The sequence below is a fragment of the Oncorhynchus mykiss genome, chromosome 14 (genome assembly GCF_057628025.1).
Source record: "Oncorhynchus mykiss isolate SJ-2025 chromosome 14, ASM5762802v1, whole genome shotgun sequence".
Classification (NCBI taxonomy): domain Eukaryota; kingdom Metazoa; phylum Chordata; class Actinopteri; order Salmoniformes; family Salmonidae; genus Oncorhynchus; species Oncorhynchus mykiss.
The window spans coordinates 10,867,431-10,892,373 of NC_143035.1; the positions used below are offsets into that span (position 1 = coordinate 10,867,431).

General features: G+C 44.3%; 1 protein-coding gene across 9 annotated transcripts in view; it reads left to right on the plus strand.

Annotated features, from left to right (window-relative positions):
• LOC110488767 (discs, large homolog 3 (Drosophila)) overlaps positions 1–24,943 on the plus strand; it is a 143,819-nt gene that overhangs the window by 63,512 nt on the left and 55,364 nt on the right. For 3 of the 9 annotated variants that reach the window (XM_090198346.1, XM_021561124.3, XM_090198350.1), the window contains exon 1: positions 119–1,277. The exons of 4 other annotated variants lie outside the window; for them this stretch is intronic. In XM_090198346.1, coding sequence (XP_090054472.1) covers positions 900–1,277 — 378 coding nt within the window. In that variant the 5' untranslated portion in view covers positions 119–899. Of the gene's footprint in view, positions 1–99; positions 1,278–24,943 lie in introns of those variants that run through there. 2 more of the 9 variants (XM_036942923.2, XM_036942927.2) reach the window with 1 other exon arrangement.

Below are 24,943 nucleotides of genomic sequence, written 5' to 3' on the forward strand. Positions count from 1 at the left end.
GAGGTGCTGGAGGGATGCTGCTACGTATCTCCCTCTCCCCCTCGCTCTCTCTCTCGTGCTTTCTCGCTCTCTTTTGCTCCATCTCCCTCTCGCTTGCTCGCATCCCTCTGTATAATCCACATCTAGGGCAGGCAGGCTGAGAGGCAATCCAGTGCTCAGCTCCTCTCTGCAGGCTGAGAAAAGAGAGAGAGAAACAGAAAGAAAACACTGCTTCTCAACACAGGAGGTGAAACAGGAGGAAGAAAACGGGTTTGAAAAAAGGGAAGAGAAATACAGAGGACGATTTCATCTGAGGATATCATTTATATATATACATATTGTTTATATATATATTTGTATACACGCATATAGATATTTATATATATATATACACATATATCTCTGTATATATCTGTGTATTTGTGCTAGTCTGTTTATATTCATATTTTTATATGTATTTGTGTGTGTGTAAATATATATAATATATAAACAAATAAATATATATATATCTATGAATTTATATACATATCACTGTGAAACAAGAGCGGCGAGAGGAAAATTCTACCATCGGGGCTGGTCTCTGATTGTGTGATCATATACAATATTATTTTCTTTGATCTTCTACGTCAAGAAGAAGGAAGACTACATACTCATTGTGAATTTTTGGGTTTTCCTGTTGCTACCCCCCCCCCCCCCCCCCCTCGCTCTTTTTTTTTTGCATCTGAGGGGAATGAAGAGAGGAAAGTAACAGGATTTGGAGAAAAAAGGAAAATCAGTTGAATTGCTGTGATTAGTGTTATTTGCGTCAGTATTAGCGCTCTGCGAGCCGATCGCAGCGTGCTGCGTGTGATCTGAGGAGGCAGCAGAGAGAAAGTGCCACACCACGCCGCTCAGCGCAGCACAGCGCCAGCACAGCCAGCATGCACAAACACCACCACTGCTGCAAGTGCCCAGAATGTTACGAGGTGACCCGCATGGCCGCCCTGCGCAGGATGGACGCCCCTCAGTACCAAGAATGGCAGACCGAGCCCTATGGATACCCGGCCGGGTACGGGCCCGGTGGCGGGCAGACCTTACCCCAGCCTCCAGCCTCGGGCGGAGGAGGAGGAGGAGGCATGGGAGGAGGAGGGGGCACTCTGGGGAGAAGTAAGGGCAAGATGATGTCTTCCGGGGGTCCCGGAGGCCCAAACCCCAAGCTTCAATCCAAGGGCGGCCCCAAGGTGAATGGCAACACCGCCGGTGGTCAAGCAGGTTGGTGGCCGGAATGCACCTGTTCCAACCGGGAGTGGTACGACCAGGTAACTACCTCAACCTCCTCAGCCGGCCTTATGGCCATCTATCCCATGCCTCTGGGGGCGTAGGGATTAGGCAGAGGGGCAGTGGGTGAATGGGAATTGATGTGAGGTTGTTGGGTTGAAACAGACATGTGTACACCTTTTTAGAGGTGCTTATCTGTCTTGGTGAAGCCTGTTGTGCTGTGGTGTGGTAGAGAGCAACCTCAGCTCTCTCATATGCACTGCTTCATCCCAGCTCTAATACAGATTATCTGTTCATCTGTTCATACTCATTCATTCATTTAGGGAGTAGTGGGCTGTTTCGTATTCATTTGTCTACCATGCAGAGCAGGCCTAGTGTTCTATATTCACTTCAACATAAAAATGGCATGCCTTAAGATCAGATGGGAATAAGTATTGCTTATTTGTTGCTTTTCATCAAAGGCCTATGTTAACAGACTAAAACAGCCCTGCATTCGTTTTCATTCAACAGCCACAGAGAGTGTAGCGGGGATCGAGCAATATTCATTGAAGGCTAAATTATGCTAAAGCCGGCTCATTACGCTGCAATGCAGACACATGTTTCTCCTCCAACGGCCCTTAACAAAAATACATTTTGCCTGACATATATGAAGCATGTTTCTCACAGATGAACTACTGAAAGGGTTGTCTCTCATCTGGCAGATTTCCTGTAGAGAGGGAGGGAGAGAGAGAGAAGATGAGATTAGGAGGAGAGGAGGGGGAGAATGAGGAGAAAGACAGACTCCATTAGATGGCTTATTTCTGTATGTGGCTGGTTATTCCTTAAAAGATGTACATTGCTCTGCGATGGAGGGTTGGGTGAGATGGAGGGGTTGGACCAAGCTGACTGATGAAAGGGAAGAAGCCTCCATCCTACTGGGCGGATATGATACTGTAACTAGGACCATTTAAACCAGCACGTTTTATATTCTCCATTTACCATTTCCTTTATAGTCTTGTCTCAGTCTTGACATTTCTCTTTTGACTAAAGCTAGGAACACAATCTGTAATTAGGCAGTGTGTGTGTGTGTGTGTGTGTGCGCGCACGCACGCACGCATGAGAGTGAGCTGGGTTTGGGGGAAGGGCCACTGTGTGTGTATGAAATGGGTCTCGTGTGTGTGTGTGTGTGTGTGTGTGTGTGTGTGTGTGTGTGTGTGTGTGTGTGAGAGAGTCTGTTTAGTCCCATAATATACACGGTGTTCGAAGCTACTGTGTATGTGTGTGAATTTATTTGAGCATAGAGCATAAAACGGCAGGAGAGAGACAGAGTGGGGGTAAAATGGAGGCTGAAATCTCATTGGCAATGTTGGAGAAATTCTACTGAGCACAGATGAACAGCAACCTAACTGATATTACTATTTGGCCTCCCTACAAGAACCAGGGAGGAAGAGGTTTCATTAGTAAAGGAAGCATAATCGAGTAGCCTACGATTTGCTTCCTTGACATTGTGCTGTAATAATAATCTATTGTATATTCTAACCAGTCCATATCCACCGTCAGCTGTGCCCAAGCCAATCAGGCAGATTTCATTTCTCACGTTTAAAACCTCACGGCAGTTTTGATTACGTAAGCATTTTCGTGTCTATTATTTATTTACCATCAGTACAAATATCCTCCTGCCAACTGCTCATTCCCAGCGTAAATGTAATGTCTAGATTGCAAATGAATTGGAGCCAATATCTCGTGAAATGTTTTTCAGCCGCTCATTCATTTATGTAGTGGCTTGTCAATTCATGCGAAGGGGGTGGGTTATTTGGAGCATGCATCATCACAACTTAGCCACAGCCTTTGATAGATGAAATCAATGGAGCTAAAATGATTGGTCCTGCTACTCTTCTGTCATCCTGTCAGAGGATCTTTGGGATGGTTTAATGCCGAATATATTGCATTTGCACATTATCACTGGTCTTTATTAGGAGAAAGTCTGGGTGTACAGAGAGACGTTTCAACGTGTGTAAAATACAGCATACAAATCCAAACAGTGATAATCTGCAATGTAACCGGCACAACATCACCGGACATACATAGAAAGAATTAGTGATGACAGGAAAGAGAGGTGAAAACGCTAATGTAGAAAAAAAGAGCACTAAACCAATAAAGACAGCCGGCCTGGAGAGGGGGAGGGGATTATGTAAGAGGAGGCAGTTGGTGGTGCTGAGAGGGGATGCTCAGAGAGAGAGCGAGAGAGGGAGCCCCATGGCTCTTTGGACAAGCATCTGTCCCTCAGCCTCCTAAAAGGCCCTCTACAGGGTCAGGTTTTAACCCTCTCAGTCTCCAGTACAGCATGAACACAGCACCATCCACCTCTGCTTGCGGGGGGAAAGCACAGCCTTGGATGGACGTTGGAGCATCTCTGTTCCCTTCAGTCCCCACTGCATATCCATGGGTGGGAATTTCCCCCCTCCCCCACCACCATTCGCAGCCCTCACAAGACGCCAGGCCAGGCATGGACATGTGTAATGCTCATAATATACACAGTCACACAACCACACTGATCTTTCTGATACATGCATCTTTTGGAAGATTTTTGGGAAACTGAAACTGTTATTAGTAGTCATCCGACATAATCTCTCAAAATAATACATGATTACAGTTGGTTAACATATTTTCATATCTGGGTTTTTTCAAAGGATTTTGATAGCCAGAAGCGTTCCATAAAAAGTTCCTAAAATGGCTAAGAAATTGTTCCAAACTAACCAAAGTATACTATGTTACCTTCCATTTAACCGCACGTCTTTGTTCTCCTCCCTCCCCACCATATCTCCTTGAAAGCAAGATTACAGTCAATGGCTATTGTCAGGGGGTTGGTTAAGTTAATTATGGATGGATGGATGTACATGAAGCCAGTTGGGATTAAAAGGAGCATTTCCTTTAAACATGAGCAGTTGAATTTCCATTTGAGAGATGAGGAGACCCTGGCCTAATGGGAGGCTTCTTCACTCAGAGCTCTCCCTCCCCCCTCAGGCTCCAATCTGTCTGTGTGTGCTCTCCAGCTCTGTGGCTATGATTAGCTTGAAATATTAATTGGATTTTACTTTATTTATTATGAGCAAGATATTAAACATTTTCCAAAATGCCCTCCCAGTCCCCCATGCTCCGTCGTAGGTCTATTGTTTACCAGATCATTGGTGCTCTGTGGACGTTCAGCATCACTCTAATGCATGAGCGTTGAGTGTGGGCTTACATCATGAACACTCCCATAGGTGGTTTCCGGTCGAGAGCCTTCATGTTTGCATCAGAAATGTCTCTTGGCCTCTCTCTCGCTGGGTGGTCACGGTTGTTATTCCTGCTCACTGAAACTTTGGCACGCTCTCCAATGTCTCTATTTTCGACGATCCAACCACTAGATGTTTCTACAATAGTTGAATAGTAAATAAACAGTTATTAACAGACTTTTAGTCCAAGTTTTTCTTTGATAGTTATATCCACATATCTGGTGTGTTTGCATCATGCCACATTTCTTCAAGGTTAGTACAGTATGTGGAAATATATACATTTTCTTTGTGCGTTTTTGTGTCAATGTGATGAGACTTTGTCCATTTTGATGTAATTTTCCAGGCCTCTAACAGGGTCCAGCCCAAGGAGTATTACAGGAGATGACTTACAAAGGCGTTTTACCCAGATGTCTTGAGCTCAGACCCCTGTTGTGATTTAGACAGCCTCCATCAGAACGCAGGAATATTCTCATCAGATCAAGAGGGATTTATCTCTGAGCTGATCTCAAAATGGGGAGCAAGGACGAGGGGATGTTGGCATGATAGGCTATGGCTACACTACACTGGGACTGGAGCATTAGAGTGTCCTTATTACAGGAACATGCAAGAAGGACAAGATGTATGGCCTTCTCATGACATGTATTCTGAGGTCCATCCATACACCCTGGCCATTTTTACAGATTATTCATTCATGGTTGTCTTTTAAGTGTCTTATCAATGTGGAAGAGCCTATTTGCATATATATTGGATGTAACGTTACATGTCAGCGTTGTCATTGGCTAATATTCCTCTCTCTGATGGGGAAGATACTGTATGTCCAATCTATATAACATATGTCAGCAGATATCCAGTGTATCGTGCTGTCACTGGGGCCTCTGAGAGAAGAGGATGGGATAGGATGGATGGAAGGGAGATGATAGGATAAGGGAGCATAGGAGGGGGGGGGGGGGGGGGGGGGGTAGTTGGTTGGTTTTCGCTGTTTGTCTGGCCTGAGATGTCAACCCTGGGACATGTACAGCCAGTAATAATGCATAGCTTTCTAACAGTACATCTGGAGTGGTACAGAGAGAGGTAAGAAAAAGGAGCAGCTAGGTTCCTGGTGGTGAGGCCTGTCTATCAGTGAGTGTAGCGGAGTTGATTGGTGGGGTGCTGCCTCTCCTTTTTAGAGAATGTTAATCACAGGCCGCCCCAGACAAAGATGGGGTTGGGGTGGATCCCAGGGGGGCCAAACCTCTCCCACTCCATCCACCCTATTATCTCTGGTGACTCTTAAAGGCCAGACAGCTTGGCATTCAGAGAATGATGTCATTCTAAATGCAGTGTGTGTCTGTAGAAAAGGGGGGGATAGGTGCCTGTTTCTGACTAATCACTGGGGCTGAGTGCTGGACGGATGCTCGGGGGTTACAGAACTGGATATCCAGAGTCAGCTTGGTGTCAGACAGTGTGGGATGTTCTGTGCTCGGTTTAATACTTTGATACTTTGGTTTGATACTCTGAATTCCTACACATTTTTGTGTTAATCGTAGCTTTTGCAAAATGCAATTGGTACATTGTGCTACTTTATACAGTACATGAGACTCGTGGGATCTCAACCTTGAGCATTTTGGTGTGATAAAACATAAAAGAGTAGGTCAGTCTGTTTGTCTTTGCTGCCGTGTGCACATAAAGCTGTATTTGGGTAAACAAAATGGATACATTTGACCCTAATATCCAGTACAGTGTATTCAGGAGGGACACAGCGTGGATCCAGATATGTAGGAGGCATGCAATAGATACTGGAGCCAATTGTGGGATCCTACTCGGTCCGCAAACTTTGGTATTGTATAACCTCCATACCAGGCTAGCCAGCAGTGCCCTGCCCCGTGGGAGGGGAGTCGTCCAGCTAGCTGACGTGGTTCCAGTGCAACACAGTTACTCCATAATAGAGGTCGACCGATTAATCGGAATGGCCGATTAATTAGGGCCTATTTCAAGTTTTCATAACAATCGGAAATCGCTATTTTTGGACACCGATTTTTACAATTATTATTATTATTTTATTTTTTTACACCTTATTTAATCTTTATTTAACTAGGCAAGTCAGTTAAGAACACATTCTTATTTTCAATGATGGCCTAGGAACAGTGGGTTAACTGCCTCGTCCAGGGGCAAAACGACAGATTTTCGCCTTGTCAGCTCGGGGGATCCAATCTTGCAACCTTACAGTTAACTAGTCCAATGCTATAACCACCTGCCTCTCGTTGCACTCCACAAGGAGACTGCCTGTTACGCGAATGCAGTAAGCCAAGGTAAATTGCTAGCTAGCATTAAACTTATCTTATAAAAATCAATCAATCAATCATAATCACTAGTTAACTACACATGGTTGATGATATTACTAGTTTATCTAGCGTGTCCTGCGTTGCATATAATCTGACTGAGCATACAAGCGTACAAGTATCTGACTGAGTGGTGGTAGGCAGGCTCGTAAGTAGCAGGCTCGTAAGCATTCATTCAAACAGCACTTTCGTGCGTTTTGCCAGCAGCTCTTCGTTGTGCGTCAAGCATTGCGCTGTTTATGACTTCAAGCCTATCAACTCCCGAGATGAGGCTGGTGTAACCGAAGTGAAATGGCTAGCTAGTTTGCGGGGTGCGCGCTAATAGCGTTTCAAACATCACTCGCTTTGAGACTTGGAGTGGTTGTTCCCCTTGCTTTGCATGGGTAACGATGCTTCGAGGGTGGCTGTTGTCGATGTGTTCCTGGTTCGAGCCCAGGGAGGAGCGAGGAGAGGGACAGAAGCTATACTGTTACACTGGCAATACTAAAGTGCCTATAAGAACATCCAATAGTCAAAGGTCAATGAAATACAAATGGTATAGAGGGAAATATTCCTATAATAACTACAACCTAAAACTTCTTACCTGGGAATATTGAAGACTCATGTTAAAAGGAACCACCAGCTTTCATATGTTCTCATGTTCTGAGCAAGGAACTTTCTTACATGGCACATATTGCACTTTTACTTTCTTCTCCAACACTTTGTTTTTGCATTATTTAAACCAAATTGAACATGTTTCATTATTTATTTGAGGCTAAATTGATTTTATTGATGTGTTATATTAAGTTAAAATAAGTGTTCATTCAGTATTGTTGTAATTGTCAATATTACAAATACATTTTAAAAATCGGCCGATTAATCGGTATCGGCTTTTTTTGGTCCCCCAATAATCGGTATCGGCGTTGAAAAATCATAATCGGTCGACCTCTGTCATCGCTAATAAGATTATGGAGTAATCAGCCAGCCAGCCATCCATCCATCCATCCATCCATCCATCCATCCATCCATCCATCCATCTCAAACAGACCTTTGCCTAAAACAAAATGTACCGGACTCATAAAGATTCAAGGGAGGAGAGCAGCACGGTGAATCACTGCAAATGCACTGTGAAACAGAGGGGGGGGCACACAAGGTGTGCTGCAATATTTATGTGCACTTTTACAAAAGTAAACTTTTTCTACACCATTAGATGGGGCAAGGATTCTGTGGTTGAGAAGAGGCCGGCCCAGACGTGGACGTCAGAGTGACGGGGATCGTTTGACAGCTATTAGAAAAGTAGTAGACCTTGAACAGTCAGGTGTGTTGGTCTAACAATGACCCTGGACTGGATCCTAACCTCACCTCCCACACCTCCTGTAGAAGCTGCTGCAGCTCCCATGGACTTGCAGTACTTCATTCACAGAGAGGTGGACCTGCTTTGTTTCAAGTTAGGCTTACTGTAAATATAAATATTTGACTCAACATATAATACAAATATGCTTCTCAGATGCAACCAAATCTGCAGTATATGTTTATAAAAAACTTATACTGCAGAATTGAATGAAATGTCTATTGGTGTGGGCTGTTTGTACTGCATGTACATGATGTGTGTATAACGGCTTGCCTGCTTTTTGCCATGTATGGTGAGGCCAGGCCATGTGATCCGAATGATGTTTGTCAGAGCCCCTGCCAGGGCCCAACCCTCTGCCTCTCCCAGCCAGGGAGGAGAGGAGAGAGGGGAGGGGAGGGCTGTTTGTTTGCTTGCCTGCTTTGTTTTATTTAGGGGGTTTTGCTGATCAAGGTAGTGGCTGGCCTAGAAACGCGAATGTGCTGTGCAGGGCTGTACTCCTGATTCAACGATGGGACCATCGTTCCCTTGTTCTGTCAGGAAGATAAGGGAGGAGGAAGAGGCCTTTCATTGGTTGATGATGGGGGGGACACGGTCACATGGTCTCGCCCCCCTACTGCTATAATCTATAATGAATAATATGTACAGAAAACAGTGCTGTGTGATTTATGTATGGTACTTCTAGCTTCAACAGTCATCTCCTGTTGCCTTATCTGGGTTCTATTCCTCTATTGCTCTTGGCTGGGTATGCTTCAGATCGCAGCACTAACTCCTGGCCAGAGCGTACTAGAACACCCACACACTGCCACGGGACTGCATGCATCACATCGATAACGCTGAAGACTGGGCCTATCCCCAAGCCTTCTGACTCCTCTCCTTTTTTGTGGGTGTCCGTGGGCGCTTTCAACAGCGCTCGGGCTATTGTTCCACTGCTCGTAATTTTAGAAACGCAGCTCTGGCTCCAGTGGATGCATGTATTGTATACTGTAGCGGTGTAGACAAGGGCCTGCAGATCTGGAATATTCTTCACAGTAGAGTGTTGACTGGATGCTGTTATTCATGCAGTATTGTGAAGCTGTTGTCTCCAAACGTGTTGATTTTTCAGATTAATATTGAGATGCAGAATGAAGACTAAATCCTATAGCGGGAAGAGCTGAAATATCAGACTTAGATGTCTTTTCCCATTTTCTGGAGAGTTGTGTCTTGTGAGGAGAACATTTGGCGATGCAGTCAGTGCATCTCTTCCCATGTGTAGCGTAGTTGCACTGAGTGCCATCTGATCTCGCTAATGCATTATCCAAGCAGCCCTTTAGCCATTTGGTCTGCTGGCCTCCATTTTTTTTTTTTTTTTTTTTACAGTTTTTCTATCATCCTCTCATCTCTTCCTCTGCCTTCTGTCTTTCTCGTGCATTGTCCGGATCAAAAGCTCCAATCAACTAGCTACATGGTGTGGGTATGTTTCAGCAGGCTGCTTCAGCTCTGTGCGTCAGTATAATTAGCACAGCTTTTCTCTGCCATTTTAAGAGGATGTGCACGAGGTGCTGCTTCATTAATATACAGCCGCTACGCCTTCAAAACAATCACGTCTTTTATCTTTGAAGTCGCACTGAATACGTTGTTTTTTTCCGCCATCGAAATGAGGCCTTGAACAAATTGAATGCATTAAACTAAATGATGAAGGTTGATCCATAGTTGAAATACGTGGATTCCTTTTGACAAATCTAACAATTAAACTGTGGAAGGTCTTTTTGAACCTGCTGTTGATTGCACATCTGTTTAACATAGAGCAATTGGTTTCAATTATTCATGTTTTCACCGCAATTCCAGTAGTGTCTGCGTTTTTCATTGCTGTTTCGATTGGTCTTAGTCACTATGCCTCTGAAAAACCACTCCGAATGGGATCAACACAGTACAAGCACCATAGTCACATACAGAAGCAGATGTTTGCCTGACACTGCGCTCTCCCTTCATCCCTCCTCCCTCTCTCCCCCCTCCCTCCCCAGTGAAAAGACAAGATGAATGAGAGGGTGATTGACGTTATCCAAACATACAGTATGTCTATGCTAGAGCACAGACCACAGATCATCCTTTAACATGCCCCTGGTTCATTATCAGTCATTATTGCCCAGTGGATATACAGTATACTGTGTCTACCCATTGAGCTTAATGTGCTTAAAAAAGTATTCCCCCCCCCCCTCTCTGGGAAATGGAGACCGATATCCCCAGCCTAGAGAAAGAGACGGAGAACGAGATAAAACAGATGGCGAGAGCACAACTCGACCGTTCCTGGTTCCAAACAATATAAACAATCCATTCTTAATATCCTACTTCTCATTTCACTGTAGATGGGGTACACCAGCCTTGACATAGCTTTTTCTGTATTTATGACATTTCCTCTCCCTCTGTGCATCTAGGGTGTCTGTGAATATGCCATATTTGAGGAGAGGTTGGTGGCCATCAGTGTCTTGTCTACACTGTATGATTGCAGCTCTCAAACTCATATTTCCTTTCCTCCCCTGGATTTGTGTTAGTGCCTCGTACACTGTAGTATTACACAGAGTATTTCACTGTGTTCAGTAAGACCCCTAAGACACTGCCTTGCCCAATGTCTTCAGACTACAGAGCATGAGCAATACTGTATACGAATATATTTTATCTCCATTTTTTTATTCTGCTGAACATACATTATATTTGATAACCAGCGTCTGGTGTCATCTCTGCATCTCTCCGTCCCCTGACTGTACTGTAGTACTGTATTTAAGCTTTAGCACAAGCGGGGCCTGTCCAGATTACATGGTGGATTACCATATTACGTTATCAAAGTTTCTAAGTAGTACATGGTCAGCAGGCAGCAGCCCAACGTTGGAGCTGGCAGGGCTCAGCGGGCCATACACAGCAGAGCAATAAGAACTTCATTGGGCACTGATGTAATTGTCTTTATGCATCAGTGTAGCGCCTCTGCTGCTCTGTGCTATTGTGTTATTGTTTTATGACTGGCGGCCGAGTCAAGGCGCCCGATAGTATTTGGGTTGCGGTTGATTTATAAGCATTAGAACGTTGGCGGTTGGCAACCTTACTCAGTGTAGCATTACCATGTCATCTTTATACTAACAGCACAGCAGCCATCTTCTGGCCATTGAAGTAGCGTTAGGAACCTTAATGTCCAAGATTAAAAAAACAATTTAAAAAACCTAGTCTAATGCCATTCCTCAACCTTGGCTATAGTTGAGGTGCGATCGATTAATTATTTGAAATCGTAGTGAGTATTTGAGGCCCATCTTTACTGTATAGAGTTAGTCTGAAGAGCTATTCTTAGGAGAGACTACATATACACTATATATACAAAAGTAGGGGGACACCTCTTCAAATTAATGGATTTGGCTATTTCAGCCACACTCGTTGCAGACAGGTGTATAAAATCGAGACCACAACCATGAATCTCCATAGACAAACATTGGGAGTAGAATGGCCTTACTGAAGAGCTCAGTGACTTACAACATGGCACCACCTAGGATGCCACCTTTCCAGCAGGTCAGTTCGTCAAATTTGTGCCCTGCTAGAGCTGCCCCTGTCAACTGTAAGTGCTGTTATTGTGAAGTGAAAACGTCTAGGAGCAACAACGGCTCAGCCGTGAAGTTGTAGGGTCACACAAGCTCACAGAACGGAACTGCCAAGTGCTGAAGCGTGCAGCACTTAAAAATTGCCTGTTCTAAGTTGCAACACTCTCTACCTAGTTCCAAACTGCCTCTGGAAACAACCTACCCAACTTTATGAGCAACACACAACTACCACCTGGAAACACCACAAGTATGCACTTGACATACAATAGGAATTCATTAAACTTTTAAAACATTGCAACTGTGTGAATGTTCACTGAATGCCAATTAGACCGGTTGTTTATATTCTGGCAGCCTAAAACCTACCCAACCACTCCGAATAATTAATTACCTTACCATGAGCAGGTAATTAAAGGGATAGTTTGACATTTTGGCAATTTATAGATACCATTTTTATGTCCCTGCGTGCAGTTTGAATGTGTTAGACTGGAAGTCTAAAGGAACAGCTAGCATGCTAGTTGTTCCTGTACGCAGAGACATAAAAATGGTATCCATGAGTTAATCTGTCTCTGGGTAAGTAGAAAAAAAGTGTGACATTGTGTCAATTAAGCCCATCTTCCCTTTAATGGAAAATTCCACCCCAAAACTATAGTTTGGTATTTGTTTCATTAGTCCATTGTTGACATAGTCCCAAAATGTTTTGCTTTTCAACACCTAAGTTTTCAATAAATGTAACTTTCAAAATACAAATACTGAAAGATAGTTTTGGGGTGGAGTTTTCCTTTAAGTAAGCTAAGTTGAGAGCCTATGAAAGTCTCTGAGAGGGTTTTGTGCATGCAGGAACAGTCATGTATGTTTTTTTACATAGTAGTGTAGTTTAACAGGAAGAATAAACCAATATCACGATATGCCTCGCTCATGTCGACATCAAACATATCAAATAATATCAAATCAAATTATCGATATTGGTCCCCACCACAAGCAAATACAGTAAAGGCCTGTTGTCTGTTATTTAGGGTTAACTATGGTTCTTTAACCTCAGGCTGATACTGTCCTTTTGAAACCTGAGTCCCCCAAAACTCATTACAAGTGAAGAAAGAGCTGTGATGCTTCAAGAAGCAGTGTTTCAAAATAAAAAAAGCAGTTTATTATGTGATATTAGTCATTGTGATTTTCAGAAGGGCTGCTTCAGGAAATAGGAAAAGATACTTGAACTCCCATTAAGCCTTTGTAATAGCAGATGCCCCAGTGGGGCTCTCTAAATGTATATTTGGAGCAGGAAAGCCACGGCTGGATGGGCTTGGACCAGGGATTCGTTGCCTGATCTCAGTCGTCTCAGTCTGTCTATTGGCCCATGGTAATGTCACAGAGCTCAGGCTCCTACAGTTGGTCACTGAATGTGCAGGGATATTTGTGTCAATGAATCGCATAGATGATCAACAATCAGTTGAATGGCCTGATCATTCATGGGTCTCAGTTTCACTCTTGCCAGCCTTTTACAAAATGAAAGATTCACTGAGGGCATCTGCGTGATGTCTAAGCACTAATCTTAGCCACAGTATCTTGGAGATGGCCCTAATTTGTAGTTGAACTGAATTACATAATATCCTAGTACATATCCCTGTGTTAGAATAAGTAAGGCAGTAATGTTGAGCACTGCCTTCCTACACATGAAGCCATAAGACGTCTTCAGCTGTGTCTCTGTCTGTCCCTGGGGCAGAGGACCTTGAGGAGGGTAGAGGAGGGGAGGAGACAGTGTTGCCATGGTGCAGTCTCAACCAGAGCTGTACATTAGCTCTGCTGCTCGGCTAATTACGGAGAGAGACTGCAATGTTGAGGCGCAGACAGGCAAAGGACTTTTTTCAGCAAAGGATTTTTTGATATCGCATAGATATGGAGGACATGTAGTACACATGTGTAAGTTACACAGTTACACATTTCATACATTTTATTTTATTTTATAAACATGAATTAGGATTTACTTCAGATGAATTTGAAGGACAGAATCAAATACTATAGGTCCTACTACCAAGGATGCTGTTTGAGGTAGAGGCAGCTAGTGGAGGAGTGAGGAGCCATTCTGGTTCTAGTTGTGGTGCTGCTTCCCTCTCCTCTCCTGTGTTACCTGGCGTACCACTTGTGTAACACAGAGAGGTCTTCCAAGCAGCCGAGCCCCAGAGCCTTGCTGTGAATAGGCTGCTGGAGAGGCTGCAGATCATGATCAGCCAGTTTAGAAAACCCAATATGGGCCGCTGTGGATTAATGTTCCCCATTTAAAAATTCCAATGATGTAATCAGCCAAATCCAAGCATCGCATTTTCTCATTGGAATATCTCCGAGCCCGATGACGCGACTGGCAGGGATGGGGGGGGGGGGTTTGGCAGAGAGAAGAGGACGGAAGGAGGGGTGGAGAGGCTCGGAAGCGAGAGGAATATTGCAATATTAGGCCATGCACTTTGAACCCCGGATTGTCATCTCCTGTGGATGCTGTCTTCCTGGCAGGCTGACCAGATGATGCCATGGTTACATGTGGTTGCACTGCAAGTTACAGCGCATTATCAAAATGAAGCCAATGACACCACAACGCCAGATTGCTCTCTCTTGTGCCCAGGAGACGAAAAGCTGTTAGAGATTTGGTCATTTTGAAAACTCATCCTAGCTATTATGGCCATGGTGAGTATAGTATTCAGCATATTTTCATGTCTGTTATAACAGATCCTTATTATGTTTTTACTGCAGTTGAATACTCCAAATGATTGTTATTCTTGATGTTCAGATCATGACCCTCCTCTGTGTTGTGCAGATATAAAGACCTCCATCTATTCCTCTTGTCTAAGCGTCCTCAGAGGGTACTAGTGATGAGCTGCTGGAGTCCTATATGGAATTACAACAGAGTTGCTTCATGGGAGATTCTTTGACATGCAGAGGATTTTCATTTAGCCAATGTTAGCATAGTAAGGGAATTATATAGTTTATCTTAACCTTCTTGTACTGTATATTCAAATCTTGATTTACATTTGAGTATTATCAATATTATACTTTTGAATATTTATATTTTCTGGCTACAGTACTTAACAGTATCTAGTGCTACGATGCTGTGTGGTGCTCTTATGTTGTTTTCCATGGTCTGACTGAAGGCTTCTGAACAAAGGCCAGTCCTTACCATCGGATCAGAGGCCTCTATGCTGAAAGGTTACAACTTCAAAGCCTCTTGTTGTCTGTCTGTGCTCTGATCAGTGTTTGCGTCATATGTCCATGCCCAAATGACGGTTGCTCTGACTCTGATCTGCTCTGATCTGTGCTGAGACACAGTCCTCCATGAGGCCTGTGTGTCGTGATCCAACCTGAGGTGTTCTGCAGGAGAAGAAGAGACGAGAAAATCTGGGCCCTCAACAGGAGGCAGATTGGCTTGGCAATCCCCAAAGTGATACAAACGTTTGAAACAAAGGACCCTTTTTTCCCACCGCCGTTTCATTTGGCAGGAAATACACCAGCATATGGACAAAAGTGCATGAATGTATTCATAATTGTGCATTAGTTTTTAGCCACAGTTTTTGTTGCCTTTTGTTTTCCTACTTTACTGTAATTCTTCATCACTTTCAACACCTTCGCGCTTTGCCAGCCAACGTGAACGCGGGCAGGGCAGGCAGTGAATGGAGCTGTGTGTGGGTGTTTTCGGAGTCGAGGAATAAAGACCTGCTGAGCCCTGTGGGCCATGATGACTGGAGGGGAAAGAGGGGAGGGGAGCTGCTGGGCTGTTTGTACTGCCACAGGGGCACCACCTGGGACCGGCCTCTGCCTGCTCTCCATCCTCTCTCCATCTTGGCCAGGGTCAGAAGTGGCTCTGTCATCTGCACTGGTTGTTTTAACAGTAGATCAAAGATGATCCGTGTGTGACAACCCCTTAGTCCCACATGTACAGTGTTCTTCCCCTACCGACCAACTGGCTCCCTCTGCTTCCCTCCCCATCTCCCCATGGCTCGCAGGTTCAGCTTAATGATTCAAATGATGGTCTTTTTTTAAAGAAACAAATGAATCATAATTTGTTTTGGTGCTTTTTTGAGCGGACGATGTTGTTGTGTTTATATGGGTGGTACTGTGTCTGGTGGTGCTTAGGCAGGGATGGCCTGGAAGGGATCAGCTGGCCCTCTGCCCCCGAGTGACACACCAACATACTCAACGGTCAAAGGTCACACTGTGTAGTGCCAAAATAAGCTGCCAAAATAAGGCCATCATGTCACGAAACACTCACTCGTAATCCTCATCGTCACAGAGAAACAGCCCATGTTCTATGATCAGAACACAACCATAGAATCATAGAATCCTGTATTTCATATGTCATTGACTATGGATGACAAAACATTATTATAGTCAGCGAGCTTCAAAATGGCAGCGTAGTGCTGTACACTGTCGCTGGCGCTCACTGAGAACAGGCAGAATCCCAAACAGCACAGAAGTGTTGCTCTCAGCTTAGCAACAAGGGGTAGCAACCAGCCGAGAGAGAGCTGCCTGGAAGCTAGCATGCTGCAGAGATCTCTGATGTAGAGGGAGAATTTTACCCCCTCCAGATCAGTGCCATGTTAATGGGTTTGAGAGTGCATCCACCGTTTTTTGTATTGTTATTATTATAATTTCTAGTAATAATAATTTCTAGTAATAATAATTGTCCATAACAACGTTATGACGCACATCTGTTGGTGCTCATTTTAAGCAACCCGTCAATCAATCTGACATCTATCTGAGGAGCGGAGGAGCCTGTTGCAGTCAGACTGTGGTCAACATAGTGCACTACATAAGGAATAGTGTGCCAATTCGGACACGTTCAGTGTAATAGTGAGTGGAAATGATTAGAGCAGACTGACGGACGGAGGTGGGTCAAGTAACCTGGCACCAGTAGCATCCGACAGACAGGGTTGGGGGTAGATTAAATTATCAACCCAGATTCTTCTGATTCTCTCTCCATACCGCACAGCATAATCCACAGACCAGGCAGCAGCTGCCACTGCCCCGGGCATCCCAAGAAATAAACACTGACCACACATAGACAACATTAATACAACACATGGACAACCCTAATACAACACATGGACGACCCTAATACCACACATGGACAACCCTAATACAACACATGGACAACCTTCTTACAACACATGGACAAACCTAATACAACACATGGACAACCTTACAACACATGGACAACCCTAATAAAACACATGGACAACCCTAATACAACACATGGACAACCCTAATACAACACACATTTAAATACAAGCTTACATGATTGCATGGACACATGCACGCATATACACACACACACACACACACACACACACACGCACACACACACACACACACACACACACGCACACACACACACATGTAAGCCATAGCCTACACACACCCATGAACACGCTAGGGCTGGGAATTACCAGGGACATCACGATACTTAGGTGACGATATGACATGTATTGCGATTCTCACGATTCTATATGTATTTCAATTCGATACTGTGATTTTATTGCGATTCGATGCTCCAAACATATTGCTCACCATATGTCTGCTGCAGAGGGACAAGAGAGAGCCATGAAAAAAACGAGTTTTGATCAGTTATGAAAAAAAAGTGCTGAAAACAAATTGGCTCACTATTTAAAAAGAAGATGGAGAACAAGAAAAATACTGGAGTTTTGGTGCAGGTTCAGCCAACTAGCGCAAAAATAATATTGCGATATTGTCACAATAATACGATATATATCGTCCAAAATAATATCCGATATGTAACTGTATCGATTTTTTTCCCCCTCATCACTAATTCACACATGCACACATACTCACACACACATTTAAATGCAAGTCTGTATTCACACATGCGTGCATCCACTCATATACACACATATATGCCAGCCTACATACAGTATATACTGTACATGTACCATCACCACATACAGTGCCTTGCAAAAGTATTCAGACCCCTTAGATTTCTTCTCATTTTATTGTGTTACAAAGTGGGAATCAAATATATTTAATTGTTCTTTTTTTGTCAACAATCTACACAAAACACTGTAATGTGGAAGAAAAAAATCTAACAATTTTGAAAGATTAATAGAAATGAAATAACTAAAATATAGTTGTTGTACAAGTATTCAGCTCTTTGAGTCACTACATGTTAGAAACACATTTGGCATTGATTACAGCTGTGAGTCTTCTTGTGTAAGTCTATAAGAGCTTTGCACACCTGGATTGTGCAATATTTGCCCATTAATATTTTCTAAATTCTTCAAGCTGTGTCAAGAAGTTGAGGATCATGGCTAGACAGCAATTGTCAAGTGTTGCCATAGATTCTTGAACCGATTTAAGTCAAAACTGTAACTTTGCCACTCAGCAACCTTCACTGTCTTCTTGGTAAGCAACTCGAGTATAGATTTGGCCTTGTGTTATAGGTTATTGTCTTGCTGAAAGGAGAATTCCTCTCTCAGTTTTTATTGTAAAGCAGGCTGAAGCAGGTTTTCTTCTAGGATTTTGCTTGTGCTTAGCTCCATCCCATTTATTTTTGTCCTAAAAAACTCAGTATTTCTTTTTGTCCTAAAAAACCCAGTATTTGCTGATGTCAAGCATACCCATACTGTACCATGATGCAGTCACCACCATGCTTGAAAATAAGGATGCAGTTACTCCGTTGTGTTGGATTTGCTCCAAACATAAGGCTTTGCATTTAGGGCATAAAGGTTATTCCTTTGCTGTGTTTTTTTTTGCACAATTACTTTAGTGTCTTGTTTCATACAAGATGCATGTTTTGGAATATTTGTATTCTAAATATTTGTATTCTTCTTTTCACTCTTTCATTTAAGTCATTATTGTGCAGTCTCTACAATGTTTTTGATCCATCCTCAGTTTTCTACGATTACAGACATTGAACTCTGTAGCTGTTTTAAAATCACCAATCATCACGGTAACATCGCTGAGCAGTTTCATTTCTGTCCTGCAGCTCAGTTCAGAAGGACGACTGTATCTTTGTGCCTGTGTGGTTTAATATAAAATACACAGCATAATGATTAACTTCACCATGCTTAAAGAGTTATTTAATGTCTGATTTGTTTTTGTTAGCCATCTACCAATCACTGCCCTTCTTTATGAGGCTTTCTAAAAGCTCCCTGGTCTTTGTAGTTGAATCTGTGCTTGAAATTCAATACTTGACTGAGGGACCTTACAGATGTTGTATGTAGGGAGGACAGAGGAACGGTTAGTCATTCAAAAATCATGTCAACCCCTATTATTTCACAGAGTGAGTCCATGGAACTTATTGTGTGATTTTTTTTCTTTAAACAAATTTTACCACTGAACTATACCGAACAAAAATATATAAATGAAACATGCAACAACTTCAATAAATTACAGTTCATATAAGGAAATCAGTCAATTGAAATACATTTCATATGACTGGGCAAGGGTGCAGCCATGGGTGGGCCTGAGAGGGCATAGACCCACCTACTTGGGAGCCAGGCCCACCCACTGGGGACCCAGGCCAGCTAATCAGAATTTGTTTTCTCCCATAAAAGGGTTTTGTTACATACAGAAATACTCCTCAGCACCCCCAACAGCACCCCCAACATCCCCCCTCGAACGATCCTGCAGATGAAGAAGCCGGATGTGGAGGTCCTGGTCTGGCATGGTTATGTCTTCTGCGGTTGTGAGGCCGGTTCGATGTACTGCCAAATTCTCTAAAATGCCATTGGAGGTGGCTTATGGTAGATAAAGTAACATTCAATTCCCTGGCAACATCTCTGGTGGACATTCCTGCAGTCAGCATCCCTCAAAACTTGAGACATCTGTGGCATTGTGTTGTGTGACAAAATTGCACATTTTGGAGTGGCCTTTTATTGTCCCCAGCACAGCTGGGGCTGTGTAATGATCATGCTGTTTAATCAGCTTCTTGATATGCCACACCTGTCAGGTGGATGGATTATCTTGGCAAAGGAGAAATGCTCAATAACAGGGATGTGGACAACATTTGAGAGAAATACTTTTTTTTTTTTTGCGTACGGGACATTTCTGGGTTCTTTAATTTCAGCTCATGAAGAAACATGGGACCAACACTTTGCATGTTGCGTTGATATTTCATATTTTTGTTCAGTATCATTTAGGCTTGACTAAACAAAGGGTCTGAATACTTATGCAATGATTATATTTGATTGAATAATTTGTTATTTGTCCCAACATTTTTCTTTAAATCCATTTTAATCCCACTTTAACACAAAATGTGAAGAAATCCAAGGGTCTGAATACTTTTCAAGGCACAGTACATGCATGCACTCATCAGACACACATTGGCATGCTCCGACTTCATTACCACATAACAGCCTCATGAATACTGAAGCATCCACTGGGAGTGGTATTGTGTGGAGTGCATGTGATAAGTAATATCATTTCAGTGTGTGGCTGTGTCTGTTGTGCTGAAGGTCAGACTAACCACCTCTCTGAGGCTCACCGTGACCACACAGGAAGCTAAGCCTGAGCACGCTTTAGTAATATTACATCAAGATGAGGAGGGAATGTTGCTGACAGCTGTGACCGCCTATTAATTATCATTTCATAAAAATGTGTACGTGCATGTGTGTGTATGTGAGTGTGTGCTTGTGTGTGAATGTGCACGTGTGTGTGTCAGTCTCGCTCTGTGTGAAAGCGAGAGAGAGGATTATACCTGTTTGTGTTTCACAATGCTCAAATCATTCACATCAAATGTGTTCTTCCCATGGAAACCATGGTTTGTAATAGGCATGAACTAATATATTTCCTTGTGCTTCCCACATGTGACTGAATGACTGAAATCAACTGGTATTCTTATTGGGTACGAGGACGACACCCTTTCCTCTATGTCCCTCTATCCCTTCCTCTCGCCTTCCCTCCTTCTCACTCTCCCTTCCGCCTTCTCTCCCTCCTCTCCTATTCTTTCTTCCTGCTCTCCTCTCCCCCGGTCCCTCTGGCAGTGAGCGGGGCCTCAGCTCAGCGTGAATGAGATGTTGGGTGCATGGTAATTGAGTAGGGTATTGATTGGACTGCAGCGTGGCATACGAGAGGCCAATGAAAGCCAGAGGATCAGAGCGAGGCACCACCAACCGACTGACTGCAACACTCATCCCACATTCTACAGGAAACATACAAACCATACACGGCTGACCAGCTCACAGTGACAGTTCATTGTAGATAACGTAGTATTGACGTATTGACATGTAACAATTGTGCTGTAAGCATCAATAGATACTGTAAGGAAGGTTAAGATTGACTCTATTGGACTTGGGCTCACCATTTCTCTATATCAGTAATCAATATGAATGAGTGAAGGCAGAGGAATAATTTCCTAATGCTCCACGTATCATCAGACAAAACAGCCTCCATTACACTGTCTCAGACAGGACTGTATCATCAGACAGAACAGCCTCCATGACCCTGTCTCAGACAGAACATACTTCATTACCATGTATCAGACAGGACTGGACCATCAGGCAGAGCAGCCTCCATTACCCTGTCTCAGACAGGACTGAATCATCAGGAAGAGCAGCCTTCATTATCCTGTCTCGGACAGGACTGTATCATCAGACAGAACAGTCTTCATCACCCTGTTTCAGACAGGACTGGATCAGAGTCACTGTCATATTTCAGTGTGACGTTGTCATTGGTTACAGGACTGCCATACAGTATCAGTGTGCTATGTAAAGGAGGATCGAAGGGTTATTGTCTTGTCAGCATCTCATTGTTATGCACATGCCAAACCCTCCTATACCCCAGGGAACTCGAGGAGTTAAAAACACCATAGAAATAATGCTGCATGAGGAGGAGCTTGGATTTCATTTGAGGTGTGGCCTCGCTATCTATTGCATTGCCAACATATGGCATCATCATACATAGGCTAATATTGTTTGTACTTTATTTTACAGTACTGTTTCCACTGGTATTTACCTGGAGTTGTTGTGCTAACAATAGTTATTTTCATGTAATTACTTCATAAAAAGAATGAATCATAACTGGAATTAAAAATCTGAATGAATCAGATGAACAATTTAAAAGTGTAGCCTCAAACTTCATTCTGTCACAACATAGGATAAACCTTTTTTTTTTAAAGGAATCTAGCTAGGTAGTGGAGACACAGGGCCTCTGGTCGAGTGGGCTCTGATTGACAGTAATGGGGCAGATCTGGACACAGTGTAACTGTTTCATTCATTGCAGGGGGAGGATTGTAGCTACAGTACTAATATGATATAGACAGGCAGTGAGCAGGCAGGCCAGCCAAGCTGAGGCTGTGCCCATGGCCATGCATGTGCAACAGAGAGACTCATAAGCTGCAGTCAGCGTCCTGAGAGGTGAACCAGGGGGAGGCGGCTAAGCGGGCGTGCGAGCACCGGTTGTCATTGGAACACATTGATTATTTAGCCATTTGGACGAATGCTGTGCTCTACGCTTGCCAAGGTTTAGTGGGAGTCTTTGTAGCGTTGCTGTCCAGACTGGCTGCAGCCAAATCAGTGCTGTCAGGTGCAGTGCTGTTTGAAGATAATACATGAGGAAATGAAAGTCTCGGATAAATAATTGAACTGAGGGATGGATCGATAGATAACAATTTGGTGGGAACTAATGAACAGCTGGATGTATAGAGATGAGTGTTTTTGTCTGGAATGGTGCTCAGTTGGGATAGGTTGGTTGTAGTGGTTGTACAGTCAGTCCTGTTGGGAGAGCAGCTTGAGCAGGGTGTGTGTGTGTGTGTGTGTGTGTGTACAGCCTGCCCTGAGCCCTGCACTGCAGTTGGACATAAGTGAACAGCGACAGCTGGCTGGGAAAACATGATTAGTGTTTGAATTAAAAGGAAATTAAGGGATTTATTATAATCTTATCCAGATTTTGGTTAATTCCCCCCATGCCCCTCAGTCACACCCTTCTGCCACATCTGGACGGTTGCCAACATTTTTCACCGGCGTCATCCCCTGTTCCCCTCTGCCCCCCTCGACTCATTTGCCAGCCATCCCCATGTAACCCCCCCTCCCACACACACACACACAGACACACGCACACACACAGGGCTGTGTACAGACCTTTCAGGGGGCAGGTGTTCAAAATGAAAAAAGGGTGCATAGGCCTATTTATTTCTTCAACAACACACTCATCACAAATTGTAAGCAAGCTAGTCACAGTGCCTCCTAAAAACATGATCGGGTGAAAGAAAGTGGGCTGTTAGCTGATCGTTGATGATTGATGTAAATCTGCTAGTTAGCTAGCTTTATCTTATTTTTATTTTTTTTACAGATTGTGATTTATCTTAAATTTTCTTAAATACTTAAATAATAACTTCATAATATAATATGAATAATCTTCTAACTCATGATATATGGCTGGCTGGCTGGCTAGTGGCTTGTGTGGATATTTTAGTATATGTTGGTTAGCTAGAGTCTAAACTACCCGTGTTGCCGCTGCCCTGACACACAAGTTCAACACCCAACTGCTGAAGGGATGGAGTTGGGGTCGAGGGTTATAGATGCAGCCACTCCTCTCTGTCTTTCTGCCTCTCTCTGCTGTGCGTATCAGCCAACCAGACCAAAATATTCATAATGATGTTTATCAAGTGTTAATGCTGCTGTGTGGCAGTACTGTTGATATTTAAACTAGGTAGCTAGCTACACACACTCGACGGGTGACCGCTTCTCATACATGTCTGGATACCGGGCATGCGCAATTTCCGTACAGGGCAGACTGGGAAAACAGGCGCTACCCGAGGCACGCGCAAGCGCTGTACAGGGCAGACTAACAGGCGCAACCAATGGGGTGGAGGTGGATGGTGGCGAACTTGATGACATCACAACAACTTGCTGCAGTGGGTTCAGAACAACAATGAGAAAAACTGTATACAAAAAAATAGATAGTATACCACCACCCAAAAGGGCACTTGGCGAGTGGGAGGGCAAATGGATGTGCTTTGCACAGGTAGACCCCTATCTGTACACGTGCCTGCACACAGACACACACAGACAGCACTGTATGCACCGTCCCCTGTTACTAATCTGTAAATATGTGTTTATCTTGACCTCTGTGAGCCTACATTACAGACTGTGTAAGCCTCTCTCTCTCGGGGACGTGGCCAGTCCAGGGCTCTCACAGTCACAGCAGAAAGAACTGTGTGCTACTTTGTCTCTGTCATAAAGCTGTGTGCTGCCCCACGCTGCTGCCCTGGTCTCGCGGCCCCACACTGCTGCCCTGGTCTCGCGGCCCCACGCTTCTGTCCTGGCCCAGCAGCCCCACACTGCTGCCCTGGCCTCGCGGCCCCACTGCTGTCCTGGCTCAGCAGCCCCACACTGCTGCCCTGGCCTCGCGGCCCCACACTGCTGCCCTGGCCTCGCGGCCCCACGCTGCTGCCCTGGCCCCGCGGCCCCACGCTGCTGCCCTGGCCTCGCGGCCCCACGCTGCTGCCCTGGCCTCGCGGACCCACGCTGCTGCCCTGGCTTCACAGACCCACGCTGCTGCCCTGGCTTCACAGACCCACGCTGCTGCCCTGGCCACGCGGACCCACTCTGCTGCCCTGGCTTCACAGACCCACGCTGCTGCCCTGGCTTCACAGACCCACGCTGCTGCCCTGTCCACGCGGCCCAACGCTGCTGCCCTGGCTATGCGGCCCAACGCTGCTGCCCTGGCTATGCGGCCCAACGCTGCTGCCCTGTCCACACGGACCCACGCTGCTGCCCTGGCTTCACAGCCCCACGCTTATCAGCCCTCTCCTCCTCAAACCCAACTCCCACTTCAGAGACAACACACCGCTCTGGGGCGGATTTAGGATTACACACACTGAGATCATCTTCCCCTTTCTTTTTGTGTACTTGTTAAGGGAGAAACAGATACTGGGATTACCCTCTTCAATCCCAGACTAGGATGACATTTTTATTTTCAGACTGACTGTCTTGAAACCTTACTAGGTTTATAGTGCTATTATTGTAACATAGTGGTTTCTTTTCAATCATTGATTAGCCAGCTAGGAAGTAACCTCTGTTGCTTATGATAAGCTATTTTGTTCCTGCTGTTGTGTTTGTCATTTGAGGTCCCTTGGCTGTGGCACTGGATTCCGTTCACTAGCTCAGTCCAGTACAATGACAGAGCAGAAATAGTCCCCACTGTTGCCCTCAGGCTCCTTCTCTCCACTACCTTACACACAGCTGCTCAATGGGACCGGTTGGCTGTGGGGGATGAGTACATTTCTTAAAGACTTGGGTGTCTATGGTGCTG